This window comes from Tachyglossus aculeatus, chromosome 4, assembly GCF_015852505.1.
Source record: "Tachyglossus aculeatus isolate mTacAcu1 chromosome 4, mTacAcu1.pri, whole genome shotgun sequence".
NCBI classification, from domain to species: Eukaryota; Metazoa; Chordata; class Mammalia; order Monotremata; family Tachyglossidae; genus Tachyglossus; species Tachyglossus aculeatus.
In genome coordinates this window covers 86,292,196-86,313,852 of record NC_052069.1, presented here as the reverse complement: position 1 = coordinate 86,313,852, position 21,657 = coordinate 86,292,196, and the positions used below count along the sequence as shown (strand labels likewise).

Here is a 21,657-nt window from a genome sequence, read left to right as displayed (position 1 = left end):
TAGAGGTCAGAGAGAGTTTCTTTGGGAGAGCTTAACTAAACTACATCTGGGCTCAGATCCTTTTCTGTTTATATTAAGCTGTGTCTGGATTTAATGGAGTGAGTTCCAGAGAGAAAAGGCACATGTAATCGTGAACAGGCCACGTAGGGGATGGGTTCTCAATAAATGTTTTTGAAGGTGGCGATGCCTTTGAAAAGCACTGCCATTTGGTTTGCCTCATGGCAAAAATTTCAGACTTTATTGCAGTCCTGAGACCAAAATACACCTCGTTAAAGCATGCCGGAAGATGGGATTACTCATTGCTAATACAGTATTAGCATTTATTCCCAGATTATTGGGAATTGATTATTCCCAGAGTGCACGCACGTTGAACTACTCTAAGATGTCCTGAGGCAAAATGATTTGCGTGACTTACCGTCAGGCCTGCACACCAAATGGTAAAAAAAATAATGTGATGGTGGGGGTCGCAGGTCCGTTGGGTTGCTCGTTTGAGAGCAACGCTTACGTTTCAGTTAAAACTGAGTGGCCTGTGCCCATGATCCCAGCTGGAAGTGACCTGGTTTGAAGGCCAGGGAAGGGTATCAAAGGGAAGAGAGGCTGTGAGGGCTGAGGAAGGGCAGGACCACAGAGAAGCAGCGTGGCTTAGTGGATAGAGGATGGGCCTGAGAGTCGGAAGGACCTGGGTTCTAATCCTGGCTTCTCCACTTGTCTGCTGTGTGACCTTGGGCAGGTCATTTCACTTTTCTGTGCCTCAATTACCTCATCTGTAAAATGGGGATTAAAGCTGTGAGCCCCATGTGGGGCATGGGCCGTGTCCAGCCCGATTACCTTGGCGCTTAGAATGGTAACTGGCGCATAGTAACCACTTAATAAATACCATTTTAAAACAAAAGGACCTACCATGGGGAAGGAGATTGGAGGGAGGGATTAACTAACAAAGATTTGTTTGTTGCTATTCCTGGGTTTCAGGGATTTTGAGCAGTGATTTTCCATCGGGCTAATCTCTTTTTTTTTGAATGGTATTTGTTAAGCACATACTATGTACCAGGGACTGTACTAAGCACTGGGGTAGAGACAGTCATGCTGATTTTTTTTTATGGTATTTGTTAAGCACATACTATGAACCAGGGACTGTACTAAGCACTGGTGTAGAGACAGTCATGCTGATTTTTTTTTTTTTATGGTATTTGTTAAGCACGTACTATGTACCAGGGATTGTACTAAGCACTGGGGTAGAGACGGTCGTGCTGATCTTTTTTTATGGTATTTGTTAAGCACATACTATGTACCAGGACTGTACTAAGCACTGGGGTAGAGACAGTCGTGCTGATCTTATTTTTTTATGGTATTTGTTAAGCACGTACTATGTACCAGGGGCCGTACTAAGCACTGGAGTAGAGACAGCATAATCATGTCGAACCCAGTCCTAGTCTCACATGGGCCTCGTAATCTTTAACCCCCATTTTCCAGATGAGGTATCTGAAGCCAAGAGAAGTGGTCATGGGTTCAAATCCCGGCTCTGCCATCTGTCAGCTGTGTGACTTTGGGCAAGTCACTTAACTTCTCTGGGCCTCCTTTACCTTATCTGCAAAATGGGGATTAAAACCTGTGAGCCCCCCGTGGGACAACCTGATCATCTTGTAACCTCCCCAGCGCTTAGAACAGTGCTTTGCACATAGTAAGCACTTAATAAATACCATTATTATTATTATTATAAGTGAAGGGACTTGTCACACAGCAGACAACTAGTGGAGCTGGGATTAGAACCCAGGTTTTCTGAATCCCAGGCTCTTTCCACTAGGCCACGCTGCTGTTCTTCCCTGAGGAGTCAGGGGGAAGAGCTGGCAGAGGAGAACTTCAGGAAGGAGTGTGAGGATCAGGGTGTTCCCGGGCTCGTCCGGAGAAAGCAATTGAGCTGGGATTCATTCATTCATTCAATCGTATTTATTGAGCGCTTACTGTGTGCACAGAACTGTACTAAGCGCTTGGGAAGTCTGGGATCCGCCACGGCTGATGCTACCCCCACAATCATTCCTGCAGCTCCCCTGACCTTCCAGAACTCTCCACCCATTTGTTAGGACTCTTAGATAACTCTGGGGTTGTGAGTCTGAGCTCAAAACTATACAAAGATGCAGAAAGGCCTCGTTTTAGCTCGGGATGCTTTCTTTATAAGAATCGGGGAATATCACTATTGCATAAGCAGAAAAATCAGCAGAACACTTTGAAAAGCCAGTTGAGAAGATAACAGGTTAAGAACGAGTTTCAGGACTACTTAAGAAAGCCACTTTTTTATTTCCAGAGGGAGGGCACGTCCAAGTTGTAAAAACCAAATCATTTTTTCCTTGCTCTCTGAGTGCCTCGGAGAGGCCAGATCAGGACCTGGGAAGAGTCAGGCTCATCCGGAAATCTTGGCTTGGCAATCGTTGATTTGTCCATTAGTCTTTAAAGCTGGTTGGGTCTCATCCATTGCCACGAGGCACATCCCGTTGCAGGAGAGAGATTCCTGCAGGTCTCCCTCTCCAAAATCAGGCATCCAAGGACTGTCACCCACAGCAGGAAGTGAAGAAGGAGTTTGGGGTGTTTTCCACCAGCTAAGCTTTTGCCCTGTTCTTTGGTCCTGTTTCCAGCTCTGCTGTGTTTCCCCCAGCTCATTCCTGTCAAAGGTAATGGGTCCAGAGGCTTGGAAGAAAACCAGCTCATTCCTATTTGTCATACTCCCGCTTACCCCTGCCCGTTTTCTTTTAATGGTATGTGTTCAGCGCTTACTGTGTGCCAGGCGCTGTACTGAACACTGGGATAGGTAGAAGATAAGCAGGTTGGACACAGTCCATGTCACAGTTTTAATCTCCATTTTACAGATGAGATAACTGAGGCCCAGAGAAGTGAAGTGACTTGCCCAAGGTCACACAGCAGACAAGAGGCAGAGCCAGGATTAGAACCCAGGTCCTCCGGATCCCATTCATTCATTCATTCATTCAATCGTATTTATTGAGCGCTTAGTGTGTGCAGAGCACTGTACTAAGCGCTTGGGAAGTACAAGTTGGCAACATATAGAGACGGTCCCTACCCAACAGCAGGTTCACAGTCTAGAATCCCAGGCCCGGACTCTTTCCACTAGGCCACTCTGGAAGAAAAAGAAAAAAGAAATATTGTAACATTTTTCTATAATACCCTTCCTTCCCTCCTCTTCCCTCTCCTTTCTGCTTTGGCATATCCTGCCCTCTTTCCAATTCCTTCTTTCTGAAACACTCACAAAAGCAACTGCATCACCAAGGCCTCTGTCTGTGGTGTCTTTTTTCCTTCTTCACCCCAAATAATAATAATAATAATAATAATAATAATAATAATAATAATAATAATAGCATTTATTAAGCACTTACTACGTGCAAAGCACTGTTCTAAGTGCTGGGGGGGTTACAAGGTGATCAGTTTGTCCCACGGGGGGCTCACAGTCTTAATTCCCATTTTGCAGATGAGGTAATTGAGGCCCAGAGAAGTTAAGTGACTTGCCCAAAGTCACACAGCTGACAATTAATAATAATAATAATAATAATAATAATAATAATAATAATAATAGCATTTATTAAGCACTTACTATGTGCAAAGCACTATTCTAAGTGCAGGGGAGGTTACAAGGTGATCAGGTTGTCCCATGGGGGGCTCACAGTCTTAATCCCCATTTTACAGGTGAGGTAACTGAGGCACAGAGAAGTGAAGTGACTTGCCCAAAGTCACACAGCTGACAATTGGTGGAGCTGGGATTTGAACCCATGACCTCCGACTTCAAAGCCCGTGCTCTTTCCACTGAGCCACGCTGCTTCTCATAAAGTCCTATTACAAAAAGTGTTTGGGGACAGACACCATTTGTTATAACCTGCTTATAGGAATACAGATGTTTCCCTTAACCAAGAAATAACTCCTGTAAGCGTGATCTTGGTTCCTTTCACTCACAGATGTGCTAAAAATTTTAAGATCTGATGCCAATTTAGCTCTTCCATTTCAATAACGGAACTCTTCGCCTGGCATTTGGTTCATTTAAAGCTACAGGTATTTCTACAGCATTCAGAAATCACATGCACTGGCATCTAGTAGTAATTTATAAATAAAGAAGTGTGTACGGCGAGGAAGAAGTCTGTTTCTCCCTCTGCAGTGGGGGATTCGGAATTAGAAAACAGGAATCTACTACCAATATTCCGGGGTACAATTCAGTTACATTGGTGTATCTGAACTGGCAATGTTACTGATGGGACTGTGACCGGATTCTCCTTAAATCACCCTGCTTGGTCCCCTTTACAGGATAAAATTTGGGGTTTTAGCTACTATCTTCAGTTCAAGCTGGAAACTAGTATTAGAGAATCAAAGCCATGAGCCATTCATTGTAACCACTTCTGTACTTTGTTGGTTCTCCTTCACAAGTTCCTAAGCACTTATCCTTCCAGTTCTCTTGCACTGTCTGAGCTGAGATGGCCAACTCATCCCGCTGTCCAGGATTGTAAGAAATATTAACTTTTTATCCCACTCCACCAGAAAGTTAATGGATTTTCCGTAAAATGCCTGGCTCATTGTAGGGACCTTAATGCGTAATTGTGATAAACAAGATGTCTGTTAAAATGTATGTAATTAGTGTTGAAACTTGCAGAAAAAGGGGTAGAATGAAGTTTTATGTAATTGTAGGTGCTTTTGTGGCAAAAAAACCCCAAAACACCCCAGGATTTTGCAATTCTTCTTTTTGTAGTCGCAGCACAAGAGATGACAGTGTGGCTTACTAAATAGAATCATAGTTGCAGGGATATTTTAAACGGGGCAGTTGATACCAAAGCTAGAGTGAAGGCCTGTTATAATGAGTATTTGTCTAGGTTTTGAAATGTTCCTTTTTTTATTTTCAATTATGTGGCGGTGATGTAGAGGCAAGGTGCCCAAGTATAACTTCCCCACGAGCCCTCCCAAAGCATCTCAAATTCCCCCTGTATGCCAAATAAAGTGGGAGGATTACTGTCTGAATGAATGTTTTCAGAGGTGGACAAATATCCTAATGGGTGAAGCTGCAATGACATTACTGAGTTATAATTTCCCCCAAGTGCCCCCTGCATGAAATTTGAACATAAGATCTCTCCATCCCTAATATCGTTCAGCGACTTAAGGGCCTCTGATGAATCCGGATTTTTAATTTCCGCAGTTGTCCCCGGACAGAATGGGCCCCCTTGGATGCAGAAGTTCAAAGATAATGTCCTTGGCGAGAAATGATAAACCCAGCAGGTTAGAAGAACTCTTAAGAGGGGAACGAAGCTTGTTTCCTTTTAAAGTGCTTGTAGGGAGGACTGAAGATGCCATTTTATCTGTTTTGGATTTCGACAGGCTGCTACTTGTCCATGCTCATGTATGTGAACCTGACACACATTCGTGGGAGATGAGTCACTTGGAAATTTTTTACCCTGCAAGAGAAGGAATACAGATGTTTCCCTTAACAAAGAAATAAGTCCTGTAAGCATAATCTTGGTTCCTTTCGCTCACAGACGCACTAAACCTTTTAAGGTCTGATGCTAATTTAGCTCTTCCAATAATGGGACTCTGCACCCGGCATTTGGTTCATTTAAAATTGCAAGTATTTCTGCAGCATTCAGAGATCACATGCCCTGGCAACTGATAGTACTTAATGAATAAAGTGCTTAGTACAATGCTCGGCACACAGTAATGATAATAATTAACTGTGGTACTTGTTAAGTACTTCCTATGTGTCAAGTGCCGTTCTAAACCTTGGGGTAGATACAAGTTAATCAGAACCCATATGGGGCTCACAGAGTAACAGCGAGAACAGGTATTGACTCGTCATTTTGCAGATGAGGAAACTGAGGCAAAGAGAAGTTAAGTGACTTGCCCAAGATCACACAGCAGACCAGTGGTGTGGGCAGGGAATATGCCTGTTAAATTGTTATATCGTACTCTCCCAATCGCTTAGTACAGTGCTGGGCACCCAGTAAGCACTCAATAAATACGACTGACTGTCTGACCGGTGGAGGAGAGATTAGAACCCAGGGCCTTTGACTCCCAGGCTTGTGTTCTTTCCACTAGGCCACACTGCTTCCATAAGCACTAGCACTTAGCACTAAGCAGTGTGGCCTAATGGATAGAGCATGGGCCAGGGAGTGAGAAGGACCTGGGTTCTAATTCCGCCTCCACCACTTGTCTGCTGTGTGACATTGGGAGAGTCACTTCACTTCTCTGTGCTTGTTACCTCATCCGTAAAATGGGGATTAATGCTGCCAGCCCCACTTGGGACAGTCAAACCCCATTTGCTTGTTCCACCCCAGCACTTAGTACAGTGCCTAGCACATAGTAAGCGCTTAACAAATACCGCTATTACTATTACTTTAAATACTAATAATAATTGCAATAATAATTGCGTTACATAAGCACTTACTAGGTGCCAAGCAGTGTTGTAGATAATCAGATAATCAGGTTGGATACAGTCCCTTTCCCACAAGGGGCTCGCAGTCTAAATCGGAGGGATAACGGGTATTTAATCCCCATTTTACAGATGAGGAAACCAAGGTCCAAAGAAGTTAAAGTAACACAGCTGGCAGGTGGCAGAGCCAGGAATAGAACTCTATAGAGAGAATTCCTCCTTCCAATTTAGACTGTGAGCCCCATGTGGGGCGGACACTGTGTACAACTTGATACACTTGTATCTACCCCCGGGGCTTAGAATAGTGTTTGACACACAGTAAGGGCTTAACAAATACCATTTTCTTCAAAAAAGAACTCTGGTTCCCCAACTCCCAGACCTGTGCTCTTTCCACTAAGCCAAGCTGCTTCTCAGGCCAATCCCTGCCCCCATCCTCCCTTAAGCTCAGTGGAAAGAGCCCGGGCTTTGGAGTTGGAGGTCATGGGTTCGAATCCCAACTCTGCCGCATATCTGCTGTGTGACTTTGGGCAAGTCACTTAACTTCTTGGAGCCTCAGTGACCTCATCTGTAAAATGGCGTTGAAGACTGTGAGCCCCACATGGGACAACCTGATCACCTTGTATCCCCCCAGTGCTTAGAACAGTACTTTGCACATAGTAAGCACTTAACAAATCAATCAATCAATCATATTTATTGAGCACTTACTGTGTGCAGAGCACTGTACTAAGTGCTTGGGAAGTACAAGTTGGCAACATATAGAGACAGTCCCTACCCAACGGTGGGCTCACATTATTATTATCATTATTATTATTATTGTTGTTATTATTATTATTATTATTAACTCCCAGCCATGGAAGACTGACCTCAAGTGCCGAACCAATAACTGCCCAGAAGTCAAAATTGGTACTGGGCTATTGTGCTGAAAATCGTGTTATAGCCTTTGCCTCTGGAGGAGCAGCATGATGGATAGAGCAGGGGCCTGGGAATCAGAAGGTCATGGGTTCTAATCCCAGCTCCACCCCTTGTCTGCTGTGTGACCTTGGGAAAGTCACTTCAATTCTCTGTGCCTCAGTTACCTCATCTGTAAAATGGAGATTAAGACTGAGCCCCACCTCATTACCGTGTATCTACCCTAACACTTAGAACAGTGCTTGGCACATAGCGCTTAACAAATACCATCATTATTATTATTTTCTGAGCCTCAGTTACCTCAACTGTAAAATGAGGTAAGAGAAGCAGTGTGGCACAGTGGAAAGAGCCTGGGCTTGGGAATCAGAGGTCATGAGTTCAAACCCCGGCTCCGCCAATTGGCAGCTGTGTGACTTTGGGCAAATTACTTAACTTCTCTGTGCCTCAGTTCTCTCATCTGTAAAATGGGGATGAAAACTGTGAGCCCCCCGTGGGACAACCTGATCACCTTGTAACCTCCCGAGCGCTTAGAACAGTGCTTTGCACATAGTAAGCGCTTAACAAATGCTATTATTATTATTAAAATGAGGACTGAGACTCATGTGGGACAGGGACTGTGTCCACCACTATTTGCTTGTATCCACCCCAGCACTTAGTAGAGTGCTTGGCACAAAGTAAGCACTTAAAATATAATAATAATAATAACCATTATTATTATTATATTTTAAGTGCTTACTTTACTATAATCATTTATAACCATTTATAATAATAATAATCATTATAATCATAATATTATAATCATAGCAATAATAATCATTATTCTTATTATTATTGAAGTGGCAGTTCTTTGCGGCATAAAACCTACCACCAATCCACAAGCCCCTCCACTTTAGTGGGAGGTCAGGCTGGCAGGTTAGATGCCCGGCAGGGATCTGAGCCAATAATAATATTAATGGTGCGTGTTAAGCACTTAGTATGTGCCAAGCACTGATTTAAGAGCTTGGGTAGATCGAAGTTCATTAGGGTGGATGCAGTCCCTGTCCTACATGGAGCTCACACTCTTCAACATCATTTTACGGATGAGGCCCAGAGAAGTAACTTGCCCAAGCTCACCCAGCAGACGGCAGGACTGGGATTTGAACCCAGGTCCTTCCGATTGCCAGGCCTGTTGTCTCTCCACAAAGCCACACTGCTTCTCTAAATCAGTGGTTGCTGAATGTCTTCACTGGGCCCCAGTAGTTCATTCAATCGTATTTACTGAGTTCTTACTGTGTGCAGAGCACTGTACTAAGAGTTCAGGAGAGTACAACATTACAGTAAAGCAGATACACTCCCTGCCCACTATGAGCTTACAGTCTTGGAGAGGAGAAATCACGGCAGGGGCTCCACCTTCTCTGAGTTCATGGGCGGAAATAGGAGGGCCGACTCCGCAGTAGGTGGATGCTATTGCCTCCTCAGGGTTGGCCCTGACAGGAAAAGTCATTAGCTTAACCCCAACCTACCTTCTCCGTGGGCAGGCAGGGCACCAGAAACTCATCCAACCCGCCCCTCGGGGGTTGCCAAGGGGCTGGAAGTGGGCGCCTTGTCCCTCCTCAAAGTCTGCGGCCTCAGACCCGGCCCTGGCACCTGTGGTGTTCCCACCGTCCTCATCGGGATCCGAGATGGGTCCAGCATCCTGCAGTCTCATGAGAACAAGCCAAAAGCCTGGATCCTCCCCCCACCGCCCCTCCAGACAGCCTGGCAGTGAGTTCCACCAAGTCACACAGTCGGTCAATCGTGTTTATTGAGCGCTTACTGCGGGCAGAGCACTGTACCAAGTGCTTGGGAGAGGACAATACAATGTTATAACAGACACAGGGCCTGGCCAAAAGGAGTTTAGTCTAGAGGGAGAGACAGACATTAATAGAAAGAAATGACAGATACGGACTGTAGGGCAGGGAGGGGAGATGATAAAGGGAGCGAGTTAGGGAGAAGCAGAAGAGAAAAAAGAGGAATGGAAGGCTTAGTCAAGGAAGGCCTCTTGGAAGAGATGGGCCTTCAGTAAGGCTTTGAAGAGGGGAAGAGTCATTGTCTGTCACACAGCCGCTGTGGGGCTTTCCAACCCAGAGACATCGGTCCTAGTCACCACCACTACTGCGACCCCTGCTCCTGTCTCATTTTTTCCTGTCCTTCTTTCCCAGACATCCATTCTCCCCCTTTTTTGAGATTGTTAGTCCCCAGTGGGCCAGAGACCTTACTCTTCCTCGTGTCCAGTACTGTACCCTGTGTTGTAAACTCTCTGTAAATGGTAGTAGCAGAATCGACGTGGGGATTGATGGATGCCAAGTGTGCTGGCATGGCTGAGAAAATGAACGCGAGACCACTAGTTTTTCCAGCCCTGCAGGCACATGAAGCCTTTAGTCGGTTCCCATAGACAACAGCCTGAACAAGCGTTCGTGCAGCTGATGATTATGGTATTTGTTAAGTGCTTACTATGTACCAAGCACTGCTTTTTTTATGATGGTATTTGTTAAGTGCTTACTATGTAAGCAGCATGGCTCAGTGGAAAGAACACGGGCTTTGGAGTCAGAGGTCATGGGTTCGAATTCCGGCTCTGCCGCATGTCTGCTGTGTGACCTTGGGCAAGTCACTTAACTTCTCTGAGCCTCAGTTATCTCATCTGTAAAATGGGGATTAAGACTGTGAGCCCCACGTGGGACAACTTGATCACCTTGTATCCCCCCAGCACTTAGAGTAGTGCTTTGCACATAGTAAGCGCTTAACAATTGCCATCATTATTATTATCATTATTATTATTATGTGCCAAGCACTGTTCTAAGCCCTGGGGTAGATACAAAGTCATCAGGTTGTCCCATGGGGGCCTCACAGTCTTAATCCCCATTTTACAGACGAGGTAACTGAGGCACAGAGAAGTTAAGCGACTTGTCCAAAGCCACACAGCTGACAAGTGGCAGAGTCAGGGTTAGAACTCATGACCTCTGACTCCCAAGCCTGGGCTCTTTCCACTAAGCCAGAGAGGGCCGCCAGTTCTGAGCGCTGGGTTAGACGCAAGCTCATCGGGTTGGACACAGTCCCTGTCCCACATGGAGCTCACAGTCTTAATCCCCGTTTTACAGATGAGGGAACCGAGGCCGAGAGAAGTGAAGTGACTTGCCCAAGTTCACATGGCAGACAAGTGGCAGAGCTGGGATTAGAACCCAGGTCCCTCTAATTCCCAGGCCCGGGCTCTATCCACTAGGCCAAGCCGCTCGACGCCACGTCTTTTCCCATCTTCGAAGGCCTGATGCCTCAACTCAACACAAAATTTGGTCAGTTGGGGCCAAGGCTTGGAACGGACGCTGAAACTAGACAGTCGGGGGGAGAAGCACTCCAGGTGCAATAAGGAACAGCCTCACCCCAAAAACCAGCTCCTTCGTCTATGTGCTCACCTCAAAAGTTGTGGCACTTCTCCCCCGTGGCTCTTTCATTGTCTACTTGAGAGCAATCAGAACGGGTCAGCAGAAAACCTCTCCTCGAGGCGAAGGAAGAGCTTGGGTCAGCTCCAGGAACAGCTTGCCTGGGCAGTCCAATTATCTAAGGAAGAAAATACCAATCTGGCCTGGTATTGTAGGCCTGTGTCACTGAAATAAACATTGCCCTCTTATAGGCAGACCTAGAGAAAGCCTGACGGGGGATTAAGGCCAAGAAAGATGCGGGCACCTCTTGCTGAGACCAAAAATGCCAATAAAGTCTCGGTTGGACTCAAACCAGGGAATTTAAAACTTTCAAATGCGAGTTACCAGGGTGGAGACAAAGCATGCCAGGGAAAGGCACGCATGTGCCAACAGGCTTCTCCCGGAAAAAATTGCCGTCGTGCTAAGTAACACGAGATGCATTCATGGCCTTAGGAGGCAAAGTTTTCAGAGACCAAGAGGTGATATATCAAGGTTATCAGGATACAAAAGTTGAGTGTTCTGAATAAATCCAATCTCGATTGACTCCCTCAGCTATTTGTGGGTTTGAATAGTGTTCACATTAATACAACTACGACAAAAATTGGCTTCCTGCTACTCCATTTGCGTCTTTTAGAAGGACCAAGAGCCCAGCAAGCTAAAGCCCTCTTGCCCAATTGACCGATTATCCCCTGGGGACACTGTGCTCCAGAGGCTAAGCCTCCCAGCCAAACACCAGTTGATCTTTCCCTCCCAAAGGATTGTAGAGCTTGGGTCATTTGGTTGCCTGGGAAACATGGAAGAATTCCCCACCCAGATGGCCAAATTCCCATCTCCTTCCACGAACCCTGCAGCTTGTTGAACCCAGAGCACCCGTTAACTGTCTAGACGTGGAATGGGGCAGGCTTTGACTGATAATCCTAATCCCATGGTAAATTTTCTCTTATAAAAATAATAGTCTCTAAACGGTAAACTCATCTCTATGCTGTAAACTCACTGTGGGCAGGAAACGTGTCTACCAACTCTATTGTACTCTCCCAAGTGCTTAGTACAGTGCTCTGCAGACAGTAAGTGCTCAGTAAATACCTCTGATTGTTTCAATCATATTTATTGAGCGCTTACCGTGTGCAGAGCACCGTACTAAGTGCTTGGAAAAGTACATCATAACAATAAACAGTGACATTCCCTGCCCACGGCAAGCTTATAGTCTTGAGGGGGGAGACAGACATGAATACAAATAAATAAAATTACAGATACATACATAAGTGCTGTGGGGTTGGCGGGGGTGGGGAGGGAAAAGAAAAGGGCGTGTGTCAGGGCAGCACAGAAGGGAGTGGGAGATGAGGAAAGTGGGGCTTAGTCTGGGAAGGCCTCTTGGAGGAGAAGTGCCTTCAATAAGGCTTTGAAGGGGGGGAGAGGAATTGTTTGTTGGATTTGAGGAGGGAGGGTATTCCAGGCCAGAGCCAGGAGATGGGCTAATACTGTCAATTTAAGTACCCCTTGTGTTTACAATTCCCATTTTGTAGTTTCACACTGTTACGGGACCTTCTATTATGGTACTTGGGACCTTCAGTTCACCCTCAGCTCTTAAATTTCACTTAGACCTCTAGGCAGTTTGAGAACGTTAGCTCCGTAAAGCCCCTAATTCCCAAGTGGGGACTACGGCGAATCAGTCAATCCGTCACATTTATTGAGTGTGACCAAGTGCCGAGTGCTCTAGTAAGTGCTTGGGAGAATTCAGTTCTATGGAGTTGGTAGACCTGTTCCCTACTTACAAGGAGTTTTCATTCTAGAGGGTGTATTCATTCATTCATCCAATCGTATTTATTGAGCGCTTACTGTGTGCAGAGCACTGTACTAAGCGCTTGGGAAGTACAAGTCAGCAACATATAGAGACGGTCCCTACCCAACACAAAATCATCCCATTAGTCCTTAGCCACAGTTCTCTTTGAATCACTAACAAGAATTTTTGCTGGCAAATGGTTACTTGATCCGCCTAAGAACAAGGTCCATTTTGCACCAGATGTGTATGTAAATGCCTTACAAATATTAAAACACATATATATTTATATATATATATATATATGTACCAAGCACTATACTAAGCATTGGCGTAGGTGCAGGCAAATCAGTCCCTGTCCCACATGGGGCTCACAATCTTAATCCCCATTTTACAGATGAGGTAACAGAGGCCCAGAGAAGTGAAGACTTGTCCAAGGTCACACAGCAGACAAATGGTGGAGGCATTATTGGAACCCAGGTCCTTCTGACTCTTAGGCCTGTGCTCAGGCCTTCCCTGACTAAGCCTTCCATAAGGCCAAACTGCCTCTCTTCTCTGAAATATATTTGAAGGCTCCTACCAGCATATACAGAACATTTCATATGACACATAGGCATTGTACTGTTCATTCACTCAATCGTATTTATTGAGCGCTTACTGTGTGCAGAGCACTGTACTAAGCGCTTGGGAATGCTCTGAATCGCCAGGGAAACCATGCGAGAGAGAGGTACTTGGGTTGCTCCAAATGGACCAGCCTAACTGAGAGCACCATGTGGGACAGGGATTGTGTCCAACCAGATTAGCTTGTATCTGCCCCGGCGCTTAGAACAGTGCTTGGCACATAGTAACCACTTAAAAAATACCATTATCATCATCATCATTCTCTTTTGACCTGGGCAAATTGGTGCAATGAGATTGGTCAATCGTTTGCATCAGTCAACCTGACTTTTGGACAAAGTATACTTGGGTTTGAACGGAGACTAGCCCATCTGAATTTTGCAATGGAGATGTCTGAGGATTTTTTTTTTTTAAGAATCCATTAGAAAGATACATTTCGTAGCAAGAAACGTGTCATTTGCCCAACTGCACACCAGCTTCTTTTGGCAGTTTAAAGGCAAAATTGTGCAATAACGTGATTTTGAAGAGAGTCCCTGGGAAGAGCTTTCTGATTTATGGTTTGACAGGACTTGTCACCAGTACTGAGACTTTCTACAGAAGAGGACTTTGAAAAGTAGTGGATTTGAACAACTTAGTGGGCTGCACTCCTGATCTGGGAAGATATCTGATGATTTAGGACAATTTTCCTGGGAATACTGGTAGATTCAGCTCAATTGGAGTCCATTCAGACACTGAAATATGGTCCTGAAAAGCAATATTTTAGTGTCTGAACACGGCAAATTAATATTGATTCGGACTCTTGCAGCTTTCTTGGATGTAGTTCAATTTTTTCTCTCTCTGGTGGGACCAGGGACTCAGACTTGGAGTTGAATGCATGAACTGTGAATCAGCAATAGAAGCAGCATGGCATAGTGGATAGAGGAAGGGCCTGTGGGTCAGAAGGTCATGGGTTCTAATCCTTCCTCTTCCACTTGTCTGCAATGTGACAATGGACAAGTCACTTCACTTCTCTGGGCCTCAGTTCCCTCAAAATGGAGGTTAATAATAATAATAATAATAATAATTCTAGACTGTGAGCCCACTGTTGGCTAGGGACCATCTCTATATGCTGCCAGCTTGTACTTCCCCAGTGCTTAGTACAGTGCAATGCACACAGTAAGCGCTCAATAAATATGATTGATTGATTGATTGATTAATAATGGCATTTATTAAGCGCTTACTATGTGCAAAGCACTGTTCTAAGCACTGGGGAGGTTACACGGTGATCAGGTTGTCCCACGGGGGCTCACAGTCTTAATCCCCATTTTACAGATGAGGGAACTGAGGCACAGAGAAGTAATAATAATAATAATGGCATTTATTAAGCGCTTACTATGTGCAAAGCACTGTTCTAAGCACCGGGGAGGTTACAAGGTGATCAGGTTGCCCCACGTGGGGGGATCACTGTGAACCCCACTTGGGACAGGGACTGTGTCCAACCCGATTTGCTTGAATCCACCCCAGTGCTTAGTACAGTGCAGCATGGCTCAATGGAAAGAGCCCGGGCTTTGGAGTCAGAGGTCGTGGGTTCAAATCCCAGCTCCGCCCACTGGCAGCTGTGTGACTTTAGGCAAATCACTTAACTTCTCTGTGCCTCAGTTCCCTCATCTGTAAAATGGGGATGAAGACTGTGAGCCCCCCGAGGGACAACCTGATTACCTTATATCCTCCCCAGCGCTTAGAACAGTGCTTTGCACATAGTAAGCGCTTAATAAAATGCCATTATTATTATAGTGCCTGGCATTTAGTAAGCGCTTAACAAACATTATTTTAAAAAACTCATATAGTAAGCGCTTAACAAACATTATTTAAAAAAACTCATCTCTTATTCACTCTGCATACTCAGTCTGTCAGTAAATCCAGGTCGTTGTAACACCTAAACATCTCTGGAATCCACCCCTTTCTCTCCGCTCAAACTGCCGTCATGCTGATCCCACTATTCCTAGTCTCCCCACCTGGATTACTGCATCAGCCCTTCTCTCTCTCCTCCCTGCCTTCTGTGTCTCCCTTCTCCAGTCCATACTCCACTTTGCTGCCGGGACCATTTTTCCAAAGAACCTTTCCGTCTATATCCCCCCACTCAAAAACCTCCACCGGTTGCCCATCTACGTCCACATCTAACAGAAACTTCTTATATTGGCTGAGAAGCAGCATTGCCTAGTGGAAAGAGCACGGGACTGGGAGACAGAGGACCTGGGCTCTAATCCTGGCTCTTCCTTGCCCTACTGAGAGCTCACCTCCTCCAGGAGGCCTTCCCAGACTCAGCCCCTTCCTTCCTCTCCCCCTTGTCCCTCTCTCTGTCCCCCCATCTTACCTCCTTCCCTTCCCCACAGCACCTGTATATATGTATATATGTTTGTACATATTTATTACTCTATTTTACCTGTACATATCTATTCTATTTATTTTATTTTGTTAGTATGTTTGGTTTTGTTCTCTGTCTCCCCCTTTTAGACTGTGAGCCCACTGTTGGGTAGGGACTGTCTCTATATGTTGCCAACTTGTACTTCCCAAGCGCTTAGTACAGTGCTCTGCACACAGTAAGTGCTCAATAAATACGATTGATTGATTGATTGATTCCATGAACCTTCTTTGTGACCTTGGGCAAGTCACGTAACTTCTCTGTGCCTTAGTTTCCTCATCTGCAAAATGGGGAGTCAATACCTGTTCTCCCTCCTGCTTAGGCTTTGACCCCCATGTGGGACTGGATTATCTTGTAGTCATTCAATCGTATTTATTCATTCATTCAGTCATATTTATTGAGTGCTTCCTGTGTGCAGAGCACTGTACTAAGTGCTTGGGAAGTACAAGTTGGCAACATATAGAGACGGTCCCTACCCAATAGCGAGCTCACAGCCTAGAAGGGGGAGACAGACAACAAAACCAAACACATTAACAAAATAAAATAAATAGAATAGTAAATATGTACAAGTAAAATAAATAGAGTAATAAATATGTACAAACGTATATACATATGTACACATGCATTTACCTATTCCAACACTTAGTACAGTGCTTGGCATATAGCAAGCGCTTAACAAATACCATAATTATTTAAGGCACTGAAAAGCTCTCTCCCTCCTACCTCAACTCGCTGATCTACTATAATCCATCCCACCAATTTACCTACTACCTCAATCTCATCTGTCCCATCACTGATCTCTTACTGCAGTGTGGCTCAGTGAAAAGAGCCTGGGCTTTGGAGTCAGAGGTCATGGGTTCAAATCCCAGCTCCACCAATTGTCAGCTGTGTCACTTTGGGCAAGTCACTTCACTTCTCTGTGCCTCAGTTCCCTCATCTGTAAAGTGGAGATTAAGACTGTGAGACCCTGTGGGACAACCTGATCACCTTGTAACCTTTCCAGCACTTAGAACAGTGCTTTGCACACAGTATGTGCTTAATAAATACCATCATCATCATTATTATTATTCATATCTGAGATGCCCATTCTCCCCACCTTCAGCTCTACTAAAATCACACCTCCTCCAAGGAGCCTTCTTTGACTCAGGCCTTATTTCCTCTATTTGTCCTCTCTTGTGTGTGTTGCCATAGCATTTTTTATGGTATTTCCTAAATCCTTACTATGTTTCAAGCGTTGTTCCAAGCTCTGGTTTTGATACAAGTTAATCAGGACATATACAGTCTAAGTAGAAGGGAGAACAGTTTTTGAATCCCCATTTTGCAGTTGAGGAAACCGAGATGCAGAGAAGTCAAGTGATATGCCCAAGGTCACACAGCAAGCAAGTGGGGGAGCTTGGATTAGAACCCAGGTCCTTTGGCTCCTTGGCCTGTGCTTTATCCTTTAGGCCACACTATTTCTCACTGGGATCAGTACCCCTTAAGCACTAGAAAGTCATTCCCCTCCCAGCCCCGCAGCACTTACGCTCTGCCATATCCCCTCTCTGTAATTTATTTTAACGTTTGTCTCCCCCTCTGGACCGTAAGCTCCTTATGAATGGAAATCATGTCTACCAACTATATTATATTCTCCCAAACAATTAGTAAAGAGCTCTTCATGCAGTAAGCTCTCAACAAATACCCTAGTTTAATTATTGATTTCCCTGAGATGCCCCTCCAAGCTAGTATTCATTCATTCATTCAATCGTATTTATCGAGCACTCACTGTGTGCAGAGCACTGTACTAAGCTCTTGGGAAGTACAAGTTGGCAACAGATAGAGATGGTCCCTCCCCAACAACTGGCTCACAATCTAGAAGGGGCAGGCAGACAACAAAACAAAACATGTAGACAGGTATCAAAATCGTCAGAACAAATAGAATTATGGCTAAATGCACATCATTAACAAAATAAATAGAGTAGTAAATATGGACCAGTAAAATAAATAGAGCAATAAATCTGTACAAATATATACAAGTGCTGTGGGGAGGTGAAGGAGGTGCGGGGGGGATGGGGAGGAGGAGAGGAAAAGGGGGGCTCAGTCTGGGAAAAGTAGCAGAGAAAACACTCAAATTGAGATCTCCAAGGTTTATCCGGCTCCATCTCTACTTCTAATACATGGGCAGCAGAACGCTTGTCACTCATTACGCACTACTTTATGTAAAGAATAATGTATGAAATATTGGGGAAATGCTGTAGGATCTCATAGACACTATCATAAATGTGACTTCAAAAATGAAGTGAAAACCCCAGTTGCAACAATAGTGAAAGTCTAAGGTGCCCTCCCATCTCTGACAATACCTCATCATAAGAAGCAGAGTGGCTTAGTGGGTAGAGCAAGAGCCTGGGAGTCAGAAGGACCTGGGTTCTAATGCTGGCTCTGCCACTTGTCTGCTGTGTAATCTTGAACAAGTCACTTAACTTCCCTGGGCCTCAGTTAGCTCATCTGTAAAATGGAGATTAAGAGCCCCGTGTGGGATAGGGACTGTATTCAATTCACTTAACTTGTATTTACCCTCAGCACTAGAACAGTGCTTTGTGCAAAGTAAGCCCTTGAATTATTCATTCAGTCGTATTTATTGAGTGCTTACTGTGTGCAGGGCACTGTACTAAGTATTATTATTATTATTATTATTAGGTCTTATGGTTTGGGATCCTCCCAGCACAGTCAGGCCAATTTGGTCTTGGGACTTGACGTTCACAAGATGCATTTCCTTCCAGAGCGGTGGACTTGGAAAAAGCGAAGGCAACAACAGGAAAATCTATTCATTGATTTTTGACACCCTCAGTAGGGTCAGACTTAGCTGTCCGAAGTAGCTCAGTAAGACCCTACCTTAAGATCTGACTTGGTATCCATTGAATGCTCACCTTGTACAGTGCATGGTACTAAGAACTTGGGAGAACACAGTAGATTTGGAAGAAGTGATCCCATTCATTCATTCATTCAATCGTATTTATTGAGCACTTACTGTGTGCAGAGCATTCATTCAGTCGTATTTATTGAGCGCTTACTGTGTGCAGAGCACTGGGCTAAGCGCTTGGGAAGTACAAGTTGGCAGCATATAGAGACGGTCCCTACCCAACAGCGGGCTCACTGTCTAGAAGGGGGAGACAGAGAACAAAACAAAACATATTAACAAAATAAAATAAATAGAATAAATATGTACAAATAAAATAGAGTAATAACTATGTTCAAACATATATACAGGTGCTGTGGGGAGGAGAAGGAGGTAAGGTGGGGGGATGGGGAGGGGGAGGAGGGGGAGAAGAAGGAGGGGGCTCAGTCTGGGAAGGCCTCCTGGAGGAGGTGAGCTCTCCGTAGGGTCTTGAAGGGAGGAAGAGAGCTAGCTGGGCGGATGTGCGGAGGGAGGGCATTCCAGGCCCGGGGGAGGACGTGGGCCAGGAGTCGATGGCAGGACAGGCGAGAATGAGGCACGGTGAGGAGATCAGCGGCAGAGGAGCGGAAGGTGAGGGCTGGACTGGAGAAGGAGAGAAGGGAGGTGAGGTAGGAGGGGGTGAGGTGATGGACAGCCTTGAAGCCAAGGGTGAGGAGTTTCAGCCTGATATGTAGGTTCTACTTCACCACCCTCCCCTAAAACACTTCCACTCATGCTACACATTAAGGAGTAGTGGCTAGAGCATGGGCCTGAGTATCAGAAGGTCATGGGTTCTAATCCCAGCTCCACCTCTTCTACTGTGTGATCTTGGGCAAGTCACTTCGCTTCTCCGGGCCTCAGTTACCTCATCTGTAAAACAGGGATTGAGACTGTGAGCCCTATGTGGGACAGGGACTGTGCCAAACCCAATTTGCTTGTACCCACTCCAGCACTTAGTACAGTGTCTGGCACATAGTAAGTGCTTAACAAATCCCATAATTATTACGAATCATAGGGCCAGGCACATAGTAAGCGCTTAACTAAAAAATGAAGAGCAGGTAGACTAACACATTTCGATGGTATCTGGAAGCAGCGTGGGCTTGGACATCGGAGCATCTGCGTTCCAATCCCAGCTCGGTCAGTTGCGTGCTGTGTGGCCTTGGACGTCTTGGACTTCAGGGGTTCAAATCCCGGCTCCACCAGTTGTCAGCTGTGTGACTTTGGGCAAGTCACTTCACTTCTCTGGGCCTCAGTTGCCTCATCTGGAAAATGGGGATTAAGACTGTGAGTCCCCCGTGGGACAACCTGATCACCTTGTAACCTCCCCAGCGCTTAGAACAGTGCTTTGCACATAGTAAGAGCTTAATAAATGCCATCATTTTTATTATTATTACTATACTCCAAAGTTTCGGGTGGTGGGAGCCACTGTCCCTAAGTCTGGAGTCGTCAAGAGGCACTCCACTCCCCGCTCCCTTCCCTGGTCTTCCCTCTGCTGCCTTGAGAGGTGTGGGGAATGCCGGGAGGAAGACCTAGAGGAACGAGCATGGGACTGGAAGTTAGAGGACATGAGTTCTAATCCCAGCTCCACCAGTTGTCTGCTGTGTGATCTTGGGCAAGTCACTTCACTTCCCTGGGCCTCAGTTACCTAATCTGTGAAATGGGGATTGAGATTGGGAGCACCATGTGGGACGGGGACTGCATCCAACCTGATTAACTTGTATCTACCCCCAGTGCTTAGAACAGTGCCTGGCACATAGTAAGTGCTAAACAAATACCAAAGCTCAAGGATGCAAGCAACCAAGGAGAAGGCGCTCATCTCAGCTTCCAACCTGTTAGAGCTTTGTTGTCCCTAAACTGTGTGTTTTCTTTTCTCCTTCAGGTGCTGCTACCTCCTTATAATGACTCCGCGAATGGGGCTGCCAAAGAGCCCCCGCCACCATATGTGTCTGCGTAAGCCGGGAAGATGAAGGCCCCCGGGATCCAAAGTTTCCCTTTTCAGATTACTGAGCGGTAGTTCTCTGACTCGCTCCGCGGAAGTGCCCGCTGAAGGCATTTGCTCCTGCCCGCCTTGTGGCTTGGAAGCCTAGCTTGTATGTTAAATATGTCGTAGGTAGTTTCAAAAACATGCTTCAGCCAGAAGCCTGCACTGGGCCCGTAGAACTCTTGCTTTAGGGTGATGAGTCAAGTATCTTAGACGTTCACATTCTGGGGGCCCGAACTCTTAGGCATGTGGCTGGGTTAATAAAGCAGAGATTTCCCCCCACCCTAGGCATCCCAAACTGGGGCTAGGGAGGGAGCTGTGAGGAGTGAAGAAAGTGTCAGGGTCTCCGCACTCCATAGCCACAGTAAAGTTAGAATGAGGGTTTGTTCCCGCTTGCCAAACTGTCCAAACTTCATTGAGTAGAAAGGATGTGCTGAAAGCAGGGGAAATGACTGTGTATCTCTGTCCCTGTTGATGTTCGTGGGGACTCTCTAAGGCTGGGGAGGCCTTTTCTAGGTTACTTAGCCACCGTTACCTAGATTCATGTTGCCCTTCCCTCCCCAATTCCCAGAAACCAAATGGAGCTTCCTGTAGAAATGCCCCCTGAGACACAAAGGCAACGGAGTTGGCCGAAGGAATTTAGGTAGAAGTTGATGCCCACTAGATGCTCAGACCTTGCTTTGGATCCTCAATTTTCCATGCTGGGTTCTAGCCTGAGGCCCAGCCTTGTACCATGAAACACAAGCTATCTGGATATGTGGACAGTCGAAGCTGGAATCTCTCCCCCACTACCTACATATTGTACTTCAATCCCTAGGAGACCTGATAACTCTGCACCACCCAGCAAAACCCCAAACTGAAAATTAGAGCGGGCTTCTTTGGGGCTTAGAGTGGATTGGGAGGCAATTCTATAATTTGTTTAAAAAAAATTGACTGTATGGCTCCTTGGTTGTTAAATACCCGATATGCAAAGCCCGCCTGCCATTAAAAAGAGGTTTCTTCACAGTTATGAAAATAATCTTTCAAGTCTACCTGGCTATTCTTGGCTATTCCACCCCTCCTTCCCCTGGTTTCTCATGCAGATACCACCACCTGGTTAAAAAGGAATAAACTTAACTGCATGTGTTACACACCTGTTAATAGAAGGATAGAAACAGAGGATGAGACAGATTTTTGAAACTATCATCCTTCGCCAATACTGAATTGTTCTCCTCAGACTGCTC

The 21,657-nt window shown here is 45.5% G+C and overlaps 1 protein-coding gene across 1 annotated transcript in view; it reads left to right on the top strand.

Moving 5' to 3' along the window:
- Window positions 1–21,449, top strand: part of LAPTM4B (lysosomal protein transmembrane 4 beta) — a 103,559-nt gene extending 82,110 nt beyond the window's left edge. The window contains exon 7 of the mRNA XM_038745294.1: window positions 20,333–21,449. Coding sequence (XP_038601222.1) covers window positions 20,333–20,407 — 75 coding nt within the window. The 3' untranslated portion in view covers window positions 20,408–21,449. The remainder of the gene's footprint in view (window positions 1–20,332) is intronic.
- Window positions 21,450–21,657: the final 208 nt, after the last annotated feature.